The sequence below is a fragment of the Pseudochaenichthys georgianus genome, chromosome 13, assembly GCF_902827115.2.
Source record: "Pseudochaenichthys georgianus chromosome 13, fPseGeo1.2, whole genome shotgun sequence".
NCBI lineage: Eukaryota > Metazoa > Chordata > Actinopteri > Perciformes > Channichthyidae > Pseudochaenichthys > Pseudochaenichthys georgianus.
This window is the reverse complement of record NC_047515.1, coordinates 34,073,395-34,093,072: the sequence shown is the minus strand read 5'-3', so window position 1 is coordinate 34,093,072 and position 19,678 is coordinate 34,073,395. Positions and strand designations below refer to the sequence as shown.

The window sequence follows — 19,678 nt, the reverse complement described above, 5'->3', positions numbered from 1 at the left end:
AATCTGTTCTTGGATGCCCTAAAGGTTGTGTTTATTTATAGTGGTTGCACGTCACTGTAGTGACTAAGGGACAGTTAATGTTAGGATTGTGTCTGGTTGCCGGTATGTTTTGTTATCCTTAATGACACCCAGTGTGACTTAATGACCACAATGTGTTATGTATAAACCATAATTGTTACATAAATCTTGAACATTGACACATTTACTTCCATTAAAAAGGCACATTTCAACTCTCTGTTTCACTTTAACCAAATGAATATGCATTGATTATATTCCTTCCTTGCCTGAAGTTTAATTAAAAACGTATAATTCAGTGGTTTTGGAGTAGTGTTTTCCTTAAAAGATGTATGCATAGACTCGACAATAATAATCCCCCCCAGTCATCACTTCATGCCCAGTAGTGTGTGTGTTGGTGTCTATCCGAGGGGACCCTGCCCTCTGCCTGGATTTTCCCTTTTTTCCTAATTTTGCTGGGTTTGGGCTGTTCCTGTTTCTCTGCCCCTGCCCCACCCCGGGGCTCTGTTCTGCGCTGACACTGTAATCGGTGCCGTCTGAGTCTGAGGCTCAGGAAATATCCTCCTGTCTGGACGCAGAAATGTCCATTAACTGGCTAAACTGAAGCCCCCTTAATCTCGCCGGTTAGAGTCGGACCCATAGAGGAGGGGACAACTTTGTGTGTTTACATACGGGCAAATCTTACTCATTGTGCGTTTAAACAATCCTACTTTTCTGTCACTGACAAACATCATTAATTTTAGACCTTTCAACTGTGAAAAACGTGTCAGTGAAAAAACAAACAGGATTTAATCTGCTAAGCGTTTATTAATCAACATTTCTCATTACTGTAGGTATACAAGTTGTCATTATGCTTGTAAAATCTTTTGAGCTCAGTGCGTCCTAGGATGATTAGGATTGCAAATATGTACTGACATGATGAGGGAATATGTCACAGTAATGTTCTTGGGAATTGATGTTGAATTGATGACAAAACTGAAACAAATCAAGGCTGGGGTTTACAGCGTTTCAGTTAGAAAAAACGGTTCCTGTCAAAGTGTCCGGGAAGATTTCAATGTCCTCGTGAGAAATGTGAGAAATTCCTGTCAGCTATTATTTTGGTTTCATATTGAAGTTAAGTTTTAACAGACAGATGTCCCCTCAGTTATAGGCCTATGCATATTCTGAGATACATTAAACCCATGATAATTAATCCTAGTAACTGCTTTTGTGTATTTCAGAATTTTCTAATTACAAAATGGTCAGCATTAAAAAATGCCCTTATTAATATCTCCACCATTTCCTAACATCTTATTCTACCACTGCAAATGAAAATAAGTCTCCTCCTCAGAGCCGGTCACTCATTGCGGGTGTTTTTCTTTTCTCCTGGGAATAGTTTCCTCTGAAAGTACTACAAGTTCCCTTTAGTGTTGTTTGTGCAGATGTGTATAGAAGTGTAGAGGTTTTCAGACTATCACATTAATGCACTTTCCCCCTCCCTTGTCTGCATCCACTTTGTTTTGTATTAGCTAAGGCTCAAGTTGGCATGATGTCAGGGGGCCATGGGAAGGTATAGCATAGTAGAAACCCTACAGAGCAAAAAACTGTCAGGTTGGTATCTCTAGGCCGCAGTTTTTGCTCTTCAGTAGGGCAGGTGTTTGATGACAAAGTGGCTTGAAGGAGGACATTTATTACCGCCAACTGCCCTCAAGAGCCTTATTGATATTTCAATCCATAATTGTTCTTTTTTTTTGTTGCCAAGTCCTCTGCAATACAAATGTAATAGTGCCACAGTCCTTGAAGAGACACATCACGTTTTTTTCAGTCGGATAATCTCCACATGTCTACCCTACTTTTATAATTTTCGAATCATAAATCTTATCGAAAGATTTATGATCGATAGATTTATGATTAGAAAATTATAAAAGTAGGGTAGTAGTATAAAATCCTATGGAGAAATTGCATTGGTCTTTGTCGAAGGAACCGGAAGGAGTTTACTTCCGGGTTTTAGGACGCGTCACTGTGGGACTCTTTTAGTCAATGTTTTAAGCTGGAAAAGAAAAGTTGAATATGCCTACATTAATGGCTGGCCACGAGAAAAATGCTTCTTTCATTTCCTTCCTGCAGTGTTTCCCATTACATCATCAATTCAGTAAAGATGATTATTTAAGGATTTGTCCATGGAAGTTATTGTTATAGCAACAAACAGACTGTAGATAGACAGACAGCAGAGCAAACATATTATTAGCCAGTTTGGTATAACTGACAATATGACCTCATTAGAGATATGTTATACAACATAAATGTCGGCCAATAGGTAAAAGAAGTTGCAGTAAAATAGTTTAAAATATAGCTTGAGATAAAGTGTCTCCATTACATAGTTTGTCCAGATAAATCTACAGATAGAGAAATCTTTCAGAGAGAAACCGCATATTTAAAATATTTAGCTTTTGTTATTTGTCACTTGTCACAGGTCCAGAATACCCAGGAAACCCCCTGAGAGTTGCCAAAGCAGACTCTGATAAGCACATTATTTTAACTCAACCCTTCCTGACGTCTTTAACACAGACTGCAGGGTGTTGCTCTGTGTTTAAAAACAGCTACATTTCAAAAGCTGTCAGAGAGCCCGTAGCGTTATGAGTTGATTTACAGTAGAGTGAAGGATACACTGAGCAGGCGCCCTTCTGATGTCCTGGGGATTTCAGAAGCAAGCTGATATACGTTCATGAAGTGGAAACTTTAAAATGTCAGCCTGAAATATGATTGTATCCCTTATTCTGCATTTAAAAAAACTACCATAGAGGATTGCTCTTACTTAAGTGATTACACATGTAGTTTATGCAGCGCAGGTATGCGTGATAAACTGTTTGCATGTTTGTGCTTGTGTCTGTCTGGACGCCTGCCTGTGCACATGATATATAACGTGAAGTCAAAATAAAACACAGACACAAAGCTGGAGACTGCTTTTATATTGAAACATTTTATTTCTTGAGTTTATTCAGAACTTTAAAGTGTGTCTGTTCAATGCAACAACTTGCCGTCTGATCAGTAAACGAAACACCTATGAACTCAGAACTTTAAAAAAAAGCAGACTGTGTGCCTACATTACAACAACAACCTGGGGAAGTATACAGTGTTTAGAAAGCAAGGTCAGTCTGATCTGGGAGCTTCTCAGCATGACTACAGCCTCGCACTGAGTGCAGAAAGAAAGATGATTCAGGGACTCACACACTTGACCTTGCAATAACACCAGCCGAGAGCTACATGTTCTAATGCAGCGTGTAAAGTATGTTCAGTAAAGATACACTTTTATTATTAAGCTCAGTAACAAAAACTCCCTGAAGTCTGCTTGTAACTTGATTAAAAAAAACACATCAACAACTTACAAGCAGACTGCTGGTTTTGTCGAATAATGCTCACGTTCTAAGCATTATTTGACATATAAATCATCTCAATTGAGCATGTTTTGCCGAGGTAGAACAGGACTCAGAAATTACGGGTAACGGGTCAAAGCAGCAAAAGTCTAATCTCTCCGCAGCAGGTGTGTTTGATGACACACGGGGAGACAAATGGAGGGAGGGGACCAAAGATTGACTGATGAGAGAAATGTAAAAGTATAATGAGGAAAATGGAAGAGGAGGGAGTGTGAGAACTCAAGCAGGGCTGTGTGTGTGTGTGTGTGTGTGTGTGTGTGTGTGTGTGTGTGTGTGTGTGTGTGTGTGTGTGTGTGTGTGTGTGTGTGTGTGTGTGTGTGTGTGTGTGTGTGTGTGTGTGTGTGTGTGTGTGTGTGTGTGTGTGTGTGTGTGTGTGTGTGTGTGTGTGTGTGTGTGTGTGTGTGTGTGTGTGTGTTTGCTTGCATAATGTCTCTCCAGTATCTTCTCTCTTAACGAATGCACACATGCATCCATCTCTGCATATGTCTGTGCGTCTCTGAACGCAGCGCATGTGTGTAAGTGTGTGTGGTTACAAGTCAGGGAGAGAGAGAGGGACAACAAGGGAGGGAGAGAGAGAGGGAGAATGAGAGAGGTTTGAGAGCTCAATGGACAAACACTGTGTCCTGATGTGCTAGTGCATGCAACACCACGGGATTCTTTGAAGTTTGGGTAGAAGTTGCTGCTGCTGCTGAGTGTCTTACAGCTGCCTCAGGTTCCACTCGTCCTCATTTACCATCTCTCAAGGTAATGTATGTGAAGCATGGGAGTTGGGATAAAAACCTAATGGTGTCTTCATTTTGCTTTTTTTGTATTTGCTTCAAAATGGTCCGACTGGAGACGATTTATTTGAAGATTAAATAGCGTTTACTAAGATATGAGATGGCTCAAAAGAGTCTACCTTTTTTTATTTGGTTTGTTTCATTATCAGTCATTGGTATTTTTCTCACGCGTCCTATTTCAGTGTATCTGTGTTTGAATCTGGATGTTATCATCCCACGCAGCTTATTCTTTATTAAAGTCTTCTTGGTTGAACGCTAAAGGATAAAGAATCAAGATGTTGTTATATTACTAGTGGCTTTAAAGTTTCCACCACAGTATCATTTTGCAATTTGTTTGTGTTTTCTTAGATAACGGAGCAAGGGAAAAAACAGTTTTCAAACTTAATTGGAGTGTTACTTCTTCACTCAGGGTTTTCAGACTGTGATAGAGCGTTTCTGCGGGTCAGATCTGTTCACCATCGTTTGTTTTTCTCTACCTTCTATTGAAAGGTTTGACAGCTGATACGTTGAGGGCTTTGTGAATGATTGTAAGTGAAAAACTTACAATCATTCCAGTAAGTTTTAACAGTGATGTGTGATAAAGTGATTACATGTGGAATGCATCCCTACGTTTCCTTAAAGATTCTACCTTTGAGTAGAGATTGTCAGAGCCTGTCATTGTCGGTCAGGTTTAATATCAAATAGATGTTGTCAGCCAGGAGGAGCGGACTCGGTTTTAATCAGTCTTTGTACAGTAGATTTAAATTCAGTAATTGTTGACTCTCATCAGGAAATAAGAGTACAAGTGTGTGAGGAGAGAGGACCTTGGTTGCTGCGTATTCAGATGTTAGTGTGGAGTGAATTTTGTGCCGGACACTCGTTCTTAATTAAGATAATGGCGTTCCGTTTAAATGTTGTCTACCTACATTCAGGCATTCATTAGTAATTGAGCTAACACTGTAAACTAAATCACTCTTAAACTAAATAGCTCTCAGTTTGACCCATTACTCACGTGAGCAATTTAGAGTGTATTTTGAGCATGTGTGAACTTTGTACTGAAAAGGAATGTCTACGTGTGGTTTGTTTTTGTTAAATTAAAGGTAATTGTGTCCATGCCTAGCTGTTCTTACAAAAATGAGAACCAAAGTAAAGAGGAAAAATGTTTGAAAAAATCATTTAGTAATTATAATTGATCATTTAATTAAGGAACAGAGTTAAACATACTGCATGTATCTTATATATTTTACACATATACACAATTGTGTCACTTAAGACACGTAAAATAAGATGTGCGTTTGAAATAGCATCCATGTCTAATTGTACGCATACTTATTACAAATCTGTCAAACATATGCATTTTAGATATTCTTGTTTTAATGTATTATATAAATGTTCTATGATAGTTTTCAAGCCTTGAGGTAAAATGATAGATATGTATTATGTATAATAATCTGTTGTCCACTTAGAGCATTTTGCAGGGACAACCTGTTGAGCAACAACTTTTATATGTGACTAATGTCAGATATTTTTGCTCTAATCATTTATTTTGCTTTTGGTAACATGTTTTTTGTTTTTTGCCTTCCTGCCGGTGCTTGTGTTTATAATGTGCGTATAGCCTTAAGTATTCCAGCTTTGATGAGATAAGCATGGAAACAGGTTATGCAGCTGAGTCAGCATGAAACGAGAAACTTAGAAAGAAAAGAATAAGAAAGTCAGCACGTCACGGCACAATCAACTCGATTTACACCATTCTTCTTTAGGACATTCAAATACATTCCCATCTCTCACGTTACCTAAATAAACGGGCGGTAAATCTGGATACTTTATGTTATCGTCAAATCTCAGACTCATTCTACAGTAAAGTTAATGTGAGCTGAATACCTTTTTCTTCATGTGACTTGTGTGTCTTTTCCCTGTGTTGCAGTTTGCCCCATCACTGAGTGTCTCAGAGGACGAGCAGTTTGTGGAGAAGATCCAAGACTCTTGTAACTTTTCTGCTGTCCACATCCTGTTCAAACACATCTCTCCTCTCGTGTCCGTCCTGGTATTCTTTCTTGCTCAACAGACTCATTTCAGTTCTCTCCCACACGCGTAACTCCCCCAATCTGGCCCCATTCTCTTAATTCTTAGCGTATATTTGAGCTGTTTTCTTAACCTGCCCTTTCACAATCCTGCTAATTTAGTCACCACAGCATCCCTGCACCATTCCCTCGCCCTCCTCACCCCTTTGTTCCCCTGATGGGCGCCACATCAGACAGCAGCGCCACATTCCCTTCATCGTCACTGAGCACCTCCCTCCACCCCTAACCACCTCGCCATAACCACCACCAACACAACCCAATGGAGAAACAAGACATGATGCTGACGAACATGTTGAATATGGACAAAGGGGAGAAAGAGGGAGAGAGGGAGAAAGGGAGAGAGGAGGGGCCGGGGGATGAAGAGGAGGGGACACAGCAGGAGAATGGCAGACTGACGTTGGCTGACGGTCTCTCAGAGAAAGGAACCAAGCGTTTGAGCTCCGGTTCTGGACAGCAGGTGTCCAATGGCTTCAACACATCCACGCCTCAGAGCCCCAAAGAGGGGCCGGGGGGCGCAGCCTGCTCCGGGGGGACGGCCTCCGCGCCTGGGTCAGGCCCCGGGGCCACGGTGCCGCCGGGGGGCCTCAGGACTCTGGTGGTCCAACAGACCAGCTTGGATAGGCCCAGAGAAACCTGGAGCAAGAAGATGGACTTCCTGCTCTCTGTGATCGGCTACGCTGTGGACCTGGGGAACGTCTGGCGCTTCCCTTACATCTGCTACCAAAACGGAGGAGGTGAGGAGGCAAAAGATGTTTGACATTGGACGGGGAAGATAAGGAGAGGGGTGGAGATTAGGAGAACTTGGCTTGAGTAAACACACCTTTAAGGTTTAGAAAGAACAGAAGCGTTCTTGCTTGATATACCATATGTAAAATAAGATACAGTATGTAGCGGATGAAGTAAGTCCATTTTCTAAAGTAACTTTTACCATCATTAAAGATGGAAGAAGACGCATAAATACTACTTAGTGCACGATAAAAGATAGCATTGTCCCACGTGACTAATGTACATATACACGTCGTATATCCAGACAACACACTGACGATTACGACCTATTGCAGGAATGAGTGTCGGACCCTGATTCTCCTACCATAACTAATGAGCTGGAACTCCATGTTTTGTGCTCATAAATGTTTTTGCAGGATTACTTTTTTTCAACCCTCTTAATTTAGAATACCAGGTGAGCCATCTTAGAACATTATAATTTTCTCCAAAACAAACGGCTGAAGAAAAAGGGTGTAGACATGAAGCGTTGCAGTTACCCTACTTGTTTATGAGAAGCGCTTGATTCAGCTCATCTTGCACAATCTAAGGCACAAAGGGGTAAGCGTACGTTCCTCACAAAGCCTGTGTGGTCCGCCGGAGCTCTATAACTACACAATCCTCACTTTGCCGCAAACAGGGCCTACCGTTCCACTTTTATTGAATATGCAATAATAACATCTGTGCAATTTCCTGTGCTCTGTGTGTGTGTCTCACGGAGCGAGGTAGAGATGGCGACTGGGAGACACTTGATAGAGGCAACAGTATTAATTGTGGTTTTTATGAGAACGCCTTCACTGCCTTCCTCCTTGCTTAATAACCTGTCTCGCAGGCAGCTGCTCAATCAACCCTTATATTTGCTCTGCTTTGACACACACCGCCCGCATTCACATATGCACATTCAAATAAGTTGATAATCAGAAAGAAAGAAAGAAAGAGATGTGTTATCAAACTCTGCACGTTAGGTTGTAGAGTTCACAGATTTCCCTGCCATCCTGCTGCTTTTCAGTGTGTGGCCTTCCTCTTCTCCCTCCATCATGTGTATACTTTCCTCTGTTAGCAGCCAGCATTGCACTAGTCCTAATTTGTCATTATAGAATTGAAACGAAACGACCCTCTTACTGTGTCTTTCCACATCACATTAAATGGAGAGTTATGAAACTGGGCAAGCACACATTGCATATTTTGAATGACCACGGTTATACTTACAATATTTATTGTTTTTAACAGAGTGCTTTTTAATGTCATTGTAGATTGGGAGTTATTTAGAGGCCTAAGGAGATTACAGATGGAGTGTGAACCACAAGTGTTTCTCCGGAGTGTGATAGACTTTTAACTGTTCATGCATAACTCTTTATTTCTTCCCATTATTTCCCTCTCACTTTCCCGAATGTTTTCTTTATTTCTGTTCTCCCTCCTAGCCCTCTTTCCAACCCTTAATCTCCCGCTCTCATCCCCAATGCTTTCCATTTCTTGCCTCCCACCCCAGGTGCCTTTTTGCTGCCCTACCTGTTGATGGCGATATTCGGAGGCGTCCCTCTCTTCTACATGGAGCTGGCTCTCGGCCAGTTCCACCGCAGCGGCTGCATCTCCATCTGGAAACACATCTGCCCCATCTTCAAAGGTAACAGTAGGAGAGGAGAGAAAACAGAACAGTTAGAGAAACGAGTTAAAAGCAATAGCTTGGATTGAAAGGGAGGAGAGTAGCTCCTACAAACGGGAACATTGGCAGTAGGAGAACAAAAAAAGGGAAAAGGTCCAGCCGTCAGAGCCTGAGAGACGGTTCATTTAACCTCCTCCACCCCGTCAGTACAGTTCCCTTGAAGGGCATCTCCGGTGCCTTGTACATCTAATAAAACGGAAGGTATTATGGTAATTGTCACATTTCCATGCCAAATGCCAGATGCTCAGAAATGTGATAGTATGTTGGTTGTTGTTGTTGTTGTTGTTCAGAAATGTCACCAACTCACCCAGTAGCAACTTGAATTAGCTTGGAAACACCACTGATGTCTCCTGAAGGAGTGAATGACTGGTGCCACACGAGACATGTTATCTTATATTTCTTCTAAATAAACATAAATGGGGATTCTATAAAGATTTTCAATTTTCTCCCACTCTCACAGGGATCGGCTTTGCCATCTGCATCATCGCCCTCTACGTCGCTTTCTACTACAACACCATCATGGCCTGGGCTCTGTACTATCTGCTGTCGTCGTTTCGGCCCACCCTGCCGTGGACCACCTGCTCCAACAGCTGGAACACAGCCAACTGCAACCTCTACATGTCCACTGACCACAATGTGTCCTGGTCCAACTCCTCCACCTCCCCTGCAGAGGAGTTCTATACGTAAGTACATGTAAGTCGGATGTAGATGCGTAGGGGGTGAGTTACGCAAGAGGGAGACGTCGAGGGAGAGAGGGAGGACGACTTCCAGAGAGCAATTACCGGCTCTGGTTCTGGTGTTTAGGTGCACTGGCAGATGAACCACCATCCCTCTATTTAAAATGTTCACTTGCATAATTGGCTACCATCATTTCGTAATAAGAAACACTGATCTCATCTAAGATTGTTAGAAGTACAGGAAACATTAGTAACATACTCTGTGAAGAACAAGCTTTACATGATAGAGTTTGGCTTTGACTCTGTCTTTTAGATTTATGGGGGAGAGCTCTATAAATAGCAGTCAATTGGATCTCCTCCCAGGGTAGACGGGGCCTTGACACAGGTGGGGGAGTGAAGCAGAGAAGCTGCATACACTCACATGACAGCAAAGATATAAAACAGATAAAGTGGTTTGGATATCCTTCAGCTGAGATGATTATTGGATCATAGGAAAGCCTGCAAACGAATCCCAGTGAAATCATTGGAGGATAATCGAGAGGTGGAGCGTCAGTGTCAAGGTGAAATATAACGAGGGCGGTGGTGGTGAAGTCGATAGGGACTTGGCTTGGCAACTGGAAGGTCACCAGTTCAAGTCCCGGCAAGACCAAGTGCTACCGAGGTGTCCCTGAGCAAGGCACCGTTCCCTACACTGCTCCCCGTGCGCCGTTCAAAATGGCAGCCCACTGCTCCTAACGCTAGGATGGGTCAAATGCAGAGAAACTGTTTCCCCACGAGGGATTAATAAAGTATATCAAAAGGAAAAAAAAAAGATACTTGTCTTACTGCTTTAATGTGTGCTAACAGTTAACAAATATATACATTCAAAAGTAATACCTGCCGTTTTAGTAAGAACACAGTTGTGACACAAACATGTGTTTATTGTAGTTGTCCTTTTCCCTATTGTTGACTAGGAAACAATTTGTGCTCAAGATTTTACAACAAACCAGATTGTACTAGCCTTTCAGGTAAAGATAAATGTAAACTTATGTATATTACTCTAAGCGTTATTACTTCTTCCACAGTAAGCTCAATCTCTCCCCTCACTCAAGTTACTTATTTATTTGACTGTAAAGTAAAGCCTTAGCTGTGTCTTCCTGGCTCGGTCTTATCAGCTTCCCGCTCAGCCGTGTCTGCGTCGGACCGCTGGGACAGATTGAGAGTTTATCCGTAGTCGACTTTTCCTAATGCAGGTTTTAAAGTAACAAATTCCGCAACTCAGTCTGGCGCCAGAATTTCCTGTTTTCGACATAAATCACGTCTCTGTTTTATCGTGCGAGCTCTGTGTGCTTAACCTGTGACCAGATGTTAACCTCGCTGCTCGTTTCTGCCTCCTTCTTTTCTGCCTGCTAATTCTTTTTTCGCTTTGGCTTGTGTAAACTGCTATGAAGTCAGTCAAGGCTCTCGCGCACAGCGTTTATTGAGACTCCTTACGGTTTCCCTGAGGTGAACTTACATTACGACTCATTTCATCTGCAAGTATCATGTATGTGTGTATATTCGTCTGGGCATTATCATCCTCATATTCAATATACTGTATTGTTGATTTCATACCCGTCCTATATTATCCCTTTCTGTCCTGTTGTTGACACCCTGCCCTTCAAACACCGATATTAATCTCCTCTTCTTTGTAACGGGTTTTTTCTTCTTGCTGATCCATCTCCTTCCTTCCGTGCATTATCTCTTTCCTCTTCTTTCCAAATGTCCCAACATCTATTGACCCTATCTTTGTTTTTCTTCCTCTGTCTAATCTTCACTGTTATTATTCTTCTCATTCTTCTTATGCCTTCTCATCTTTGTCCTTCCCCTAATTTCTTCCATCTTTCCGTGTTCTTTTAATGACTCCCTCTTTCTCCTGCCGTCTCCTCTTATGTCGTCTCCCTATATTGAAATGGTCTTGTCTCCCCCTCTTCGTCCTCACCTCTCAATCCCAACATCCCCCCTGCCTTGTTCCCCCCTCCAGTCGCCAGGTGCTGCAGGTCCACCGCTCCGAAGGTCTGCACCAGCTGGGCTCTGTCAGCTGGCAGCTGGCCCTCTGCCTGCTCTTCATCTTCACCATTGTCTACTTCAGCATCTGGAAAGGAGTCAAGACGTCTGGAAAGGTAACCGAAGGGGCGCCTGCCTGGCTAATGGGGGTGTCAGTTGGACTGGATGGATGGATGGATTGATGGAGCCAGAGATGCAGAGATATATGTTTTATTCTGCTATCATCTCTTAACTCACCCAGTATCATTCATCATCATGGGTAGAAAAGTTAGTTAGATAGACAGTCAACAAGCTATGAGTATGATCTACGCTCCTACGACTAGACATAGAGTACACGTTTACAGACAGAAAAGTGAATAGTATTTCCTCCTTTCCTGCATCAGGTAGTTTGGGTGACTGCTACTTTTCCATACCTGGTCCTCCTGGTGCTGCTCGTCCGTGGGGCCACTCTGCCCGGGGCCTGGAGGGGCGTGGTCTTCTATCTCAAACCTGATTGGCAGAAACTGCTTAGCACAACAGTAAGTCAGTCGTTGCAGTCTAGCAAGGCTGTATTTGAAACTTTTGTGTTTCTATTACATTTGTACAAACTAACCTTACACAATCTGTCAGGTGTGGATTGATGCAGCGGCTCAGATTTTCTTCTCACTGGGTCCGGGGTTTGGCGTGCTCCTTGCTTTTGCCAGCTACAACCCATTTCACAACAACTGCTACAAGTGAGAACATCTCATGAAAACAAATGTCTTTAAATTTCACAATATAATGAAACCTATCTGTGTATCCAGCCAAATCCGCCTTGGGTACTTTTCCTCATCCCTATATTACAGCTCTACAGACATCCTTTAAATAGAATTATCAGAGCTTTTTTATCTAGACACATTTCCAGAAACATGCATCTATACAGGTGGATCAATAACATTCCTTTATCACAAAGTTTCCCGATGTGTATACAACTATAACTTGGCTCAAAGAATAAGTATTAACAACGCTCTCCCGATCTCAAATTCTTGCTCTTAATATGTGTCCTTCTCAGAGATGCCTTGATCACCAGCTCTGTGAACTGTCTGACCAGCTTCCTGTCCGGCTTCGTCATCTTCACCATGTTGGGCTACATGGCTGAGATGAGGCAGCAGGATGTGGGGAGTGTGGCCAAGGATGCTGGTAGGTACAAATGGGATGAATAAGTAACCTAGATTGAATTGATCAGAATTGTACGTAGCACAAGGTTTGACTCATCAATTCACTAAAGCAGAATGATGCACACATTGGACAACAATGCAGCTGTAAGGATGAATAAGATTCACTTTTCCTTACCCTCTGTTCCAGGTCCCAGTCTGCTATTCATCATTTACGCAGAAGCCTTAGCAAACATGCCTGCTGCTACGTTCTTCTCCATCATCTTCTTCCTCATGATCATTATGTTGGGTCTGGACAGCACGGTTAGTTTGATCATTACTCATGTCAGTGCAAAACTGAGATACTCAAGTGAAATGTTTTGTGTTTCATCACCTCTTTCTTTTCTACCTGATTCTCTAGTTACACAGGCTCTTGTGTGTTCTCTCAGACCTACAAACAGACGCTTCATATTTGCCTTGTCATACAGGTTAATGCCTCGTTCTGTTTGACTTGTGTTTACCCGTTGTAGCCGTTGCTCCATAAAGGTTTTGGGTATTATTTGTCCTCTCTGTTGGATGTTGGATAACAGTCAGCGAAAACAATGCAATAGGACTTTCATATCGCCGTTGTGTGGCGATCTTGTCTCCATAAGCCTGTGTTTATCTGCGCTGAGGCAGCCAGCTGGAGAGACCCGCGCTGTTATCACCTCCTGATAATCAGGCTGGAATCAGCATCCAGGTTGCTATGCTCCTCCATTTTATGACTGAGGATATTACCGCACAATGTGGAGCTGAATGTGGATTCATGTCAGATAGGAGTTTTTTCTCTTCTTTTTCTTTGACTTCACTGTGTGGATAACAGGGTACACAATACATCTTGAACATTTGTCATCAGTGTGCTGTGGATTTCCAAAAGAGTGTCATACTCGTACTGGATTCATTACCTACCTGTTGTTTGTAAATCATTGCATGGACTGGCACCACATTACCTGTCTGAGTTGTTGCACCCCCATGCTCCAGCTCTAGAGCCCCCCCAAATGACTCCTGTAGGAAGTTGCCCCCCCCCCCCCCCCACACCCACACACACACACACACACACACACACACACACACACACACACACACACACACACACACACACACACACACACACACACACACACACACACACACACACACACACACACACAAGGGGGGCCCCCAGTGGTAATTAAAGTTTAAAAGTCTAAAAAATGCTACAACTACTGTCACAAACTGGATGAATGTGAGGAGGATGAAAGCGTAATTAAGGAGCACTATTGACTAGTGACTTTGATGGTTATTGGACTCAGGATTAATTCATTTGGATTCCCGCTGTATGAAGAAATTTCTATTAAAGAAAAAATTATACATTTCTGTCTTTTTATGCCTTTAATAGCTACTAACTTGAATTTGTATTCTAATTAATTAATCAATTATTTGAATTATATAAAAAAAAAATGAAGAAAAAAGAAAAGCCTAAATATGATATTTGGCCTCAAATCATCTGAGGCCTGGCGCCCCCCCAGGTCGGGAACCACTGAGCTAGAGCATTGCGCTCAGCTCAGCAAAATGTGTTGGTGGTTCCTCGGTGCAGGAAGAAAACCCGAGGTGACAGACTGTGGAACCGCCTCCCAGTACATATCCGGACTGCTGAGTCTATTGAACTTTTTAAATCTCAGCTAAAAACTCACCTCTTTGCCCTAGCTTTTAATACTAGTTGAACATTATATTTTTACATTTGTATGTGTTTGTGTATATGTTTCTTATTGTGATTTTTATCATGTTCTAATTATTTGTTTTATTATTGTACTCCCATTGTGTTATTTTATATTGTAGTTATTGCCTGTACAGCACTTTGGTCAACTGAGGTTGTTTTAAATGTGCTATGTAAATAAATTGAGATTGAGATCGAACAGCTGATTAGTAACAAATAATATTTAGATGCAGTAAAATGTATCTAGATACTTATTTTCTCAATTGTTCATCCTCCTCTGAGTTTTCCTCTTGCTTATTTCCGCCTCCCTCCCCTCCTTGCTGCACTCCTCTCTGCAGTTTGCGGGGTTGGAGGGGGTGATCACGGCGATGATCGATGAGTTCCCGCAGCTCCTGTCTAAGAGACGAGAGTGGTTTGTCCTCGGCCTGGTGTGCGTCTGCTTCCTCGGGGCCCTCTCCACGCTCACATATGTAAGTGAAATGACCACATCACACACAAGCCACTTTCAAAATGTCACCTAATAAGCATTGAACAAATCTATCATAAATAAAACAGCTGTATTTTGATAATCGTCTACAAATTAAAACATTAATTCAAGACTTTATGTAATGCCCGTAATTTCTCACACCCTCCCTTTCCATTAAAATATGTTATAGACCAATAAACTAGCTTATATTGATCAAACTTATCTAATTGTTACTGCTGTATTTTAACTAATGGACTGTAGTAGTCAGATTAAAGCAGTGGCGGAGCATAACTAAATTAATCTAGAACCCTACATAAAATCCCCTAATCATTTGTGAAGCCTCTTACATAATGTGTGAATAGCTTGACATAAGTTCATCCCTCTCTCTGTTCTCGCCTGCTGTCTCAGGGTGGAGCGTTTGTGGTGAAGCTGTTTGAGGAGTATGCTACGGGCCCCGCCATCATCACCGTGGTGCTGCTCGAAGTCATCGCCGTCTCCTGGTTCTACGGCAAGTCTGTGTGATTGTAGCAATGATGGGGTGGAGTTGCGACCTTATTGTGAATGACTGCATGAGTTAGTTGGATCGTGTGACACAATACTATGTTGCAGTTTATTTTTAATCACACATTGAGAGTGTTGTTGCAGATTTATTACGTTACTATAATCTTACCTCTGTGTCTTTTTAGTGTCTGTTTAGTTTCGGTCACATAAAAGATGCCCTCCTGATTGTTGTGACTTTGTATTGACTCTGGGTTTGTGTTCCAGGTACCAACCGTTTCTGTAATGATATCCATCTCATGCTTGGTTTCTACCCGGGTTGTTTCTGGAGGATCTGCTGGGTGGCCATCTGCCCCTGCTTCCTGCTGGTGAGGCCCGTTTACAGTACTTACACATATACAGTGGAGCGAAAAAGTATTTAGTCAGCCACCAATTGTGCAAGTTCTCCCACTTAAAAAGATGAGAGAGGCCTGTAATTTTCATCCTAGGTACACTTCAACTATGAGAGACAGAATGGGGGGAAAGAATCCAGGAAATCACATTGTAGGATTTGTAATGAATGAATTGGTAAATTCCTTGGTAAAATAAGTATTTGGTCACCTACAAACAAACAAGATTTCTGGCTCTCACAGACCTGTAACTTCTTCTTTAAGAGCCTCCTCTGTCCTCCACTTGTTAACTGTATTAATGGCACCTGTTTGAACTCATTATCAGTATAAAAGACACCTGTTCACAACCTCAAACAGTCACACTCCAAACTCCACTATGGCCAAGACCAAAGAGCTGTCAAAGGACACCAGAAACAAAATTGTAGACCTGCACCAGGCTGGAAAGACTGAATCTGCAATAAGTAAGCAGCTTGGTGTGAAGAAATCAACTGTGGGAGCAATTATTAGAAAATGGAAGACATACAAGACCACTGATAATCTCCCTCGATCTGGGGCTCCACGCAAGATCTCACCCCGTGGGGTCAAAATGATCACAAGAACGGTGAGCAAAAATCCCAGAACCACACGGGGGGACCGAGTCAATGACCTGCAGAGAGCTGGGACCAAAGTAACAAAGGCTACCATCAGTAACACACTACGCCGCCAGGGACTCAAATCCTGCAGTGCCAGACGTGTCCCCCTGCTTAAGCCAGTACATGTCCAGGCCCGTCTGAAGTTTGCTAGAGAGCATTTAGATGATCCAGAAGAGGATTGGGAGAATGTCATATGGTCAGATGAAACCAAAATAGAACTTTTTGGTAAAAACTCAGCAAGACGTGTTTGGAGGAGAAAGAATGCTGAGTTGCATCCAAAGAACACCATACCTACTGTGAAACATGGGGGTGGAAACATCATGCTTTGGGGCTGTTTTTCTGCAAAGGGACCAGGACGACTGATCTGTGTAAAGGAAAGAATGAATGGGGCCATGTATCGTGAGATTTTGAATGACAACCTCCTTCCATCAGCAAGGGCATTGAAGTTGAAACATGGCTGGGTCTTTCAGCATGACAATGATCCCAAACACACCGCCCGGGCAACGAAGGAGTGGCTTCGTAAGAAGCATTCCAAGGTCCTGGAGTGGCCTAGCCAGTCTCCAGATCTCAACCCCATAGAAAATCTTTGGAGGGAGTTGAAAGTCCGTGTTGCCCAGCGACAGCCCCAAAACATCACTGCTCTAGAGGAGATCTGCATGGAGGAATGGGCCAAAATATCAGCAACAGTGTGTGAAAACCTTGTGAAGACTAACAGAAAACGTTTGACCTCTGTCATTGCCAGTGATGTACCTGAACGCGTTCAATGAACGATCGTTCATGAACGCGTTCATATTTTGGGCGAACGTGATCTGAACGTACTGTATTTCCGCTAGATGAACGTAATTGAGAACGCGTTCATTCTCAGCGCTGTATAACGGCGTTCAAAAGTGCGTTCATTCTCAGCACTGTATTATAACGGCGTTCAAAAGTGTGCCAGATTTCATATGCCTTTCAGCCGAAAACCCAGTTAAAACACACCGTAAACAGGCTTCAAAATAATGCGGAAAACCACCCAATCTGGCAACAGCAAGCTGCCTGTGACGCATACGCGCCTGTCACCCCTGGCTGTCGCACTAAAATATAAATATACTAAAATATATCAGACTCCTCACAACAAACAATGTGGAACCGCGGAACCGGCGAGCATTGAATGAATGAATGAATTAGTATGGACGAAGCCGAGAGCAGCTGCAGCAGCACTCGCTCAGAGTGAGACTCTACGGCAGGGGTGGGGAACCTCCGGCCGTATACGGCCCGCGAGACAATTTGGTACGGCCCTCGAGGTAATTTATAAACACACGCAAAAAATAAAAAAATGAAAGAAATCTAGACCGCAAACAAATTAAACAAGCGAGCCTGTTTTTCCTGGCCAAGGTCAGGGTCCTTGAACACAACACGAGCCTAACGTATCATCACGTGGTATATGTCTCGACTGACAGGGGTGCAGTTCTGACGGAGAGCACCAGAACGCCACTCCAGCACTTCAGAAATTGCAGTACCGATAAGTCCATACACATGCCGCAGTTTCTGCGTGTCTGTGTCTTTAGTTGAAAGCCCAGTGGCGATCTGCTCATCTGTCATACTGATCAGACAGTCAATAACTGTGTTGTTATCATTAGCATCTGGTTAGCTAGCTATGCTAACGAATATAAGAAGCTTTGTCTACAACCAGTGAGGTAAAGGCACATCTTTATATGATCATTATAGTTATACAAAAAATAAGAGAATAAAGTAAACAGGTATAAAATACTATATGACAGTTATTAATAAAGAAGAATACAGTTTGAAAGGGTAGTGATTTGTCAAATATCCATAAATTAAAAGAAAATCTGCTTACAGTTGTGTTTGGGTGTTGAGAGATGTGTCCATAGATCTCCTAATGTTGCTCTCAAAGTGCAACAAATCTTCCCAGGGGAGCATGCCCCCCGGACCCCTCTAGAGGAGGTTAGGTCCCCCCCACTTAAACCATGTTCACATGGATAGGAAACTAAATACATTTGCACACATCTTGTGTCCATAAATTATCTTTCTGTTTTGGTGGTCACGCCACACCCTGCACGTGCATGCATACGCGAGTCATGGTGAGATATCTGGATTAAGAGGTTGCTTTTTCTTTGCACAGAATGAAATGAATGAGCTGTGATTTTATTTTTTTTAAGCAGAGGTCAATAACTTGTACGGCTCTCTGAGGATATTGTAAACATTGAAATGGCCCATTAACATCGTACAGGAGACAAATAATAGCTCGCAGCAACGTATTGAAAAAAGAACTATGAACTATAAATTAGTTCATTTTTGAAACCATGAACTTTAGTTCAACATTTTGAATTATGAACTATGAACTGAACTAGTTCATTTTAAAATGTGTGAACTGTGAACTGAACTAGTTCATGTAGAAAGTGAACTTTCCCAACACTGGTCATTGCCAACAAAGGGTATATAACAAAGTATTGAGTTTAACTTTTGTTATTGACCAAATACTTATTTTCTACCATAATGTGCAAATAAATTCTTAAAAAATCAGACAATGTGATTTTCTGGATTTTTTTTTTCTCATTTTGTCTCTCATAGTTGAGGTATACCTAGGATGACAATTACAGGCCTCTCATCTTTTTAAGTGGGAGAACTTGCACAATTGGTGGCTGACTAAATACCTTTTTGCCCCACTGTATGTACAAACTCAGAAGGCCGCTAAGTTGAGTAAATGCCTAGAGGAGCAATTTGAATACTTATAAGCTTATATTATAGTTTCTCATATTATTTGCAGCTGTTTAATCCTTGTTATATCTGCTTGTGTTCCCGTTCCTGTGTGCAGTTCATCATCATCAGTTTCCTGGCCTTCCCTCCAGAGGTCAGGTTGTTCGACTACCACTTCCCTCCATGGACCACTGCCCTGGGCTACTGCATCGGGGTCTCTTCATTCATCTGTGTGCCTGCTTATATGGTCTTCTACTTGCTCAAGGCCAAGGGAACATTCAAAGAGGTACAGCATTTCCTTTCTTTTTCATTCACATTTGAAGTGTATCTTCCCTATGTCTCCCCTCGTTCACATTGATCTGTCTTTATCCCCACACGACCTTTCGCTCTCTTACTGACACCTCTCCAACAACAGTTCCACAGTTCCACAGTTCCTTTGAACGCACCGTCAGGCTTTAACCTCTGCAGTGAGCACATGATTTGGGATCAGGATCAAAGGAGTGCTGAGGAGGCAGAGGCCAGAGATTAAAGTCAAGCCAAAGCCAAGAAACAATCCATTACAAATAAGAGTTTACACACACATGCATATATGTAGGGCATTATCTAATTACACAGACCAAACACTTACCTCTGACTCTTACGTCACACATCGGCATTCAACACCTGTGCAAGCCTTCACGTAGCCAGTTTTGAACATGAAAGCAAATCTAAAACAGACCAGATGTGTCATTAACAGGGCTTTAACAACAGAGCAC

The 19,678-nt window shown here is 42.3% G+C and overlaps 1 protein-coding gene across 1 annotated transcript in view; it reads left to right on the top strand.

The window, feature by feature from the left end:
* Positions 1-3,925: 3,925 nt before the first annotated feature.
* The window catches only part of slc6a4a (solute carrier family 6 member 4a), a 17,324-nt gene continuing 1,571 nt past the window's right edge, over positions 3,926-19,678 (top strand). Inside the window, exons 1-13 of the mRNA XM_034097547.2 lie at positions 3,926-4,172; positions 6,111-7,001; positions 8,519-8,653; positions 9,153-9,375; positions 11,372-11,510; positions 11,778-11,912; positions 12,004-12,107; positions 12,425-12,552; positions 12,718-12,830; positions 14,580-14,711; positions 15,116-15,215; positions 15,473-15,573; positions 19,042-19,209. Coding sequence (XP_033953438.1) covers positions 6,527-7,001; positions 8,519-8,653; positions 9,153-9,375; positions 11,372-11,510; positions 11,778-11,912; positions 12,004-12,107; positions 12,425-12,552; positions 12,718-12,830; positions 14,580-14,711; positions 15,116-15,215; positions 15,473-15,573; positions 19,042-19,209 — 1,953 coding nt within the window. The 5' untranslated portion in view covers positions 3,926-4,172; positions 6,111-6,526. The remainder of the gene's footprint in view (positions 4,173-6,110; positions 7,002-8,518; positions 8,654-9,152; positions 9,376-11,371; positions 11,511-11,777; positions 11,913-12,003; positions 12,108-12,424; positions 12,553-12,717; positions 12,831-14,579; positions 14,712-15,115; positions 15,216-15,472; positions 15,574-19,041; positions 19,210-19,678) is intronic.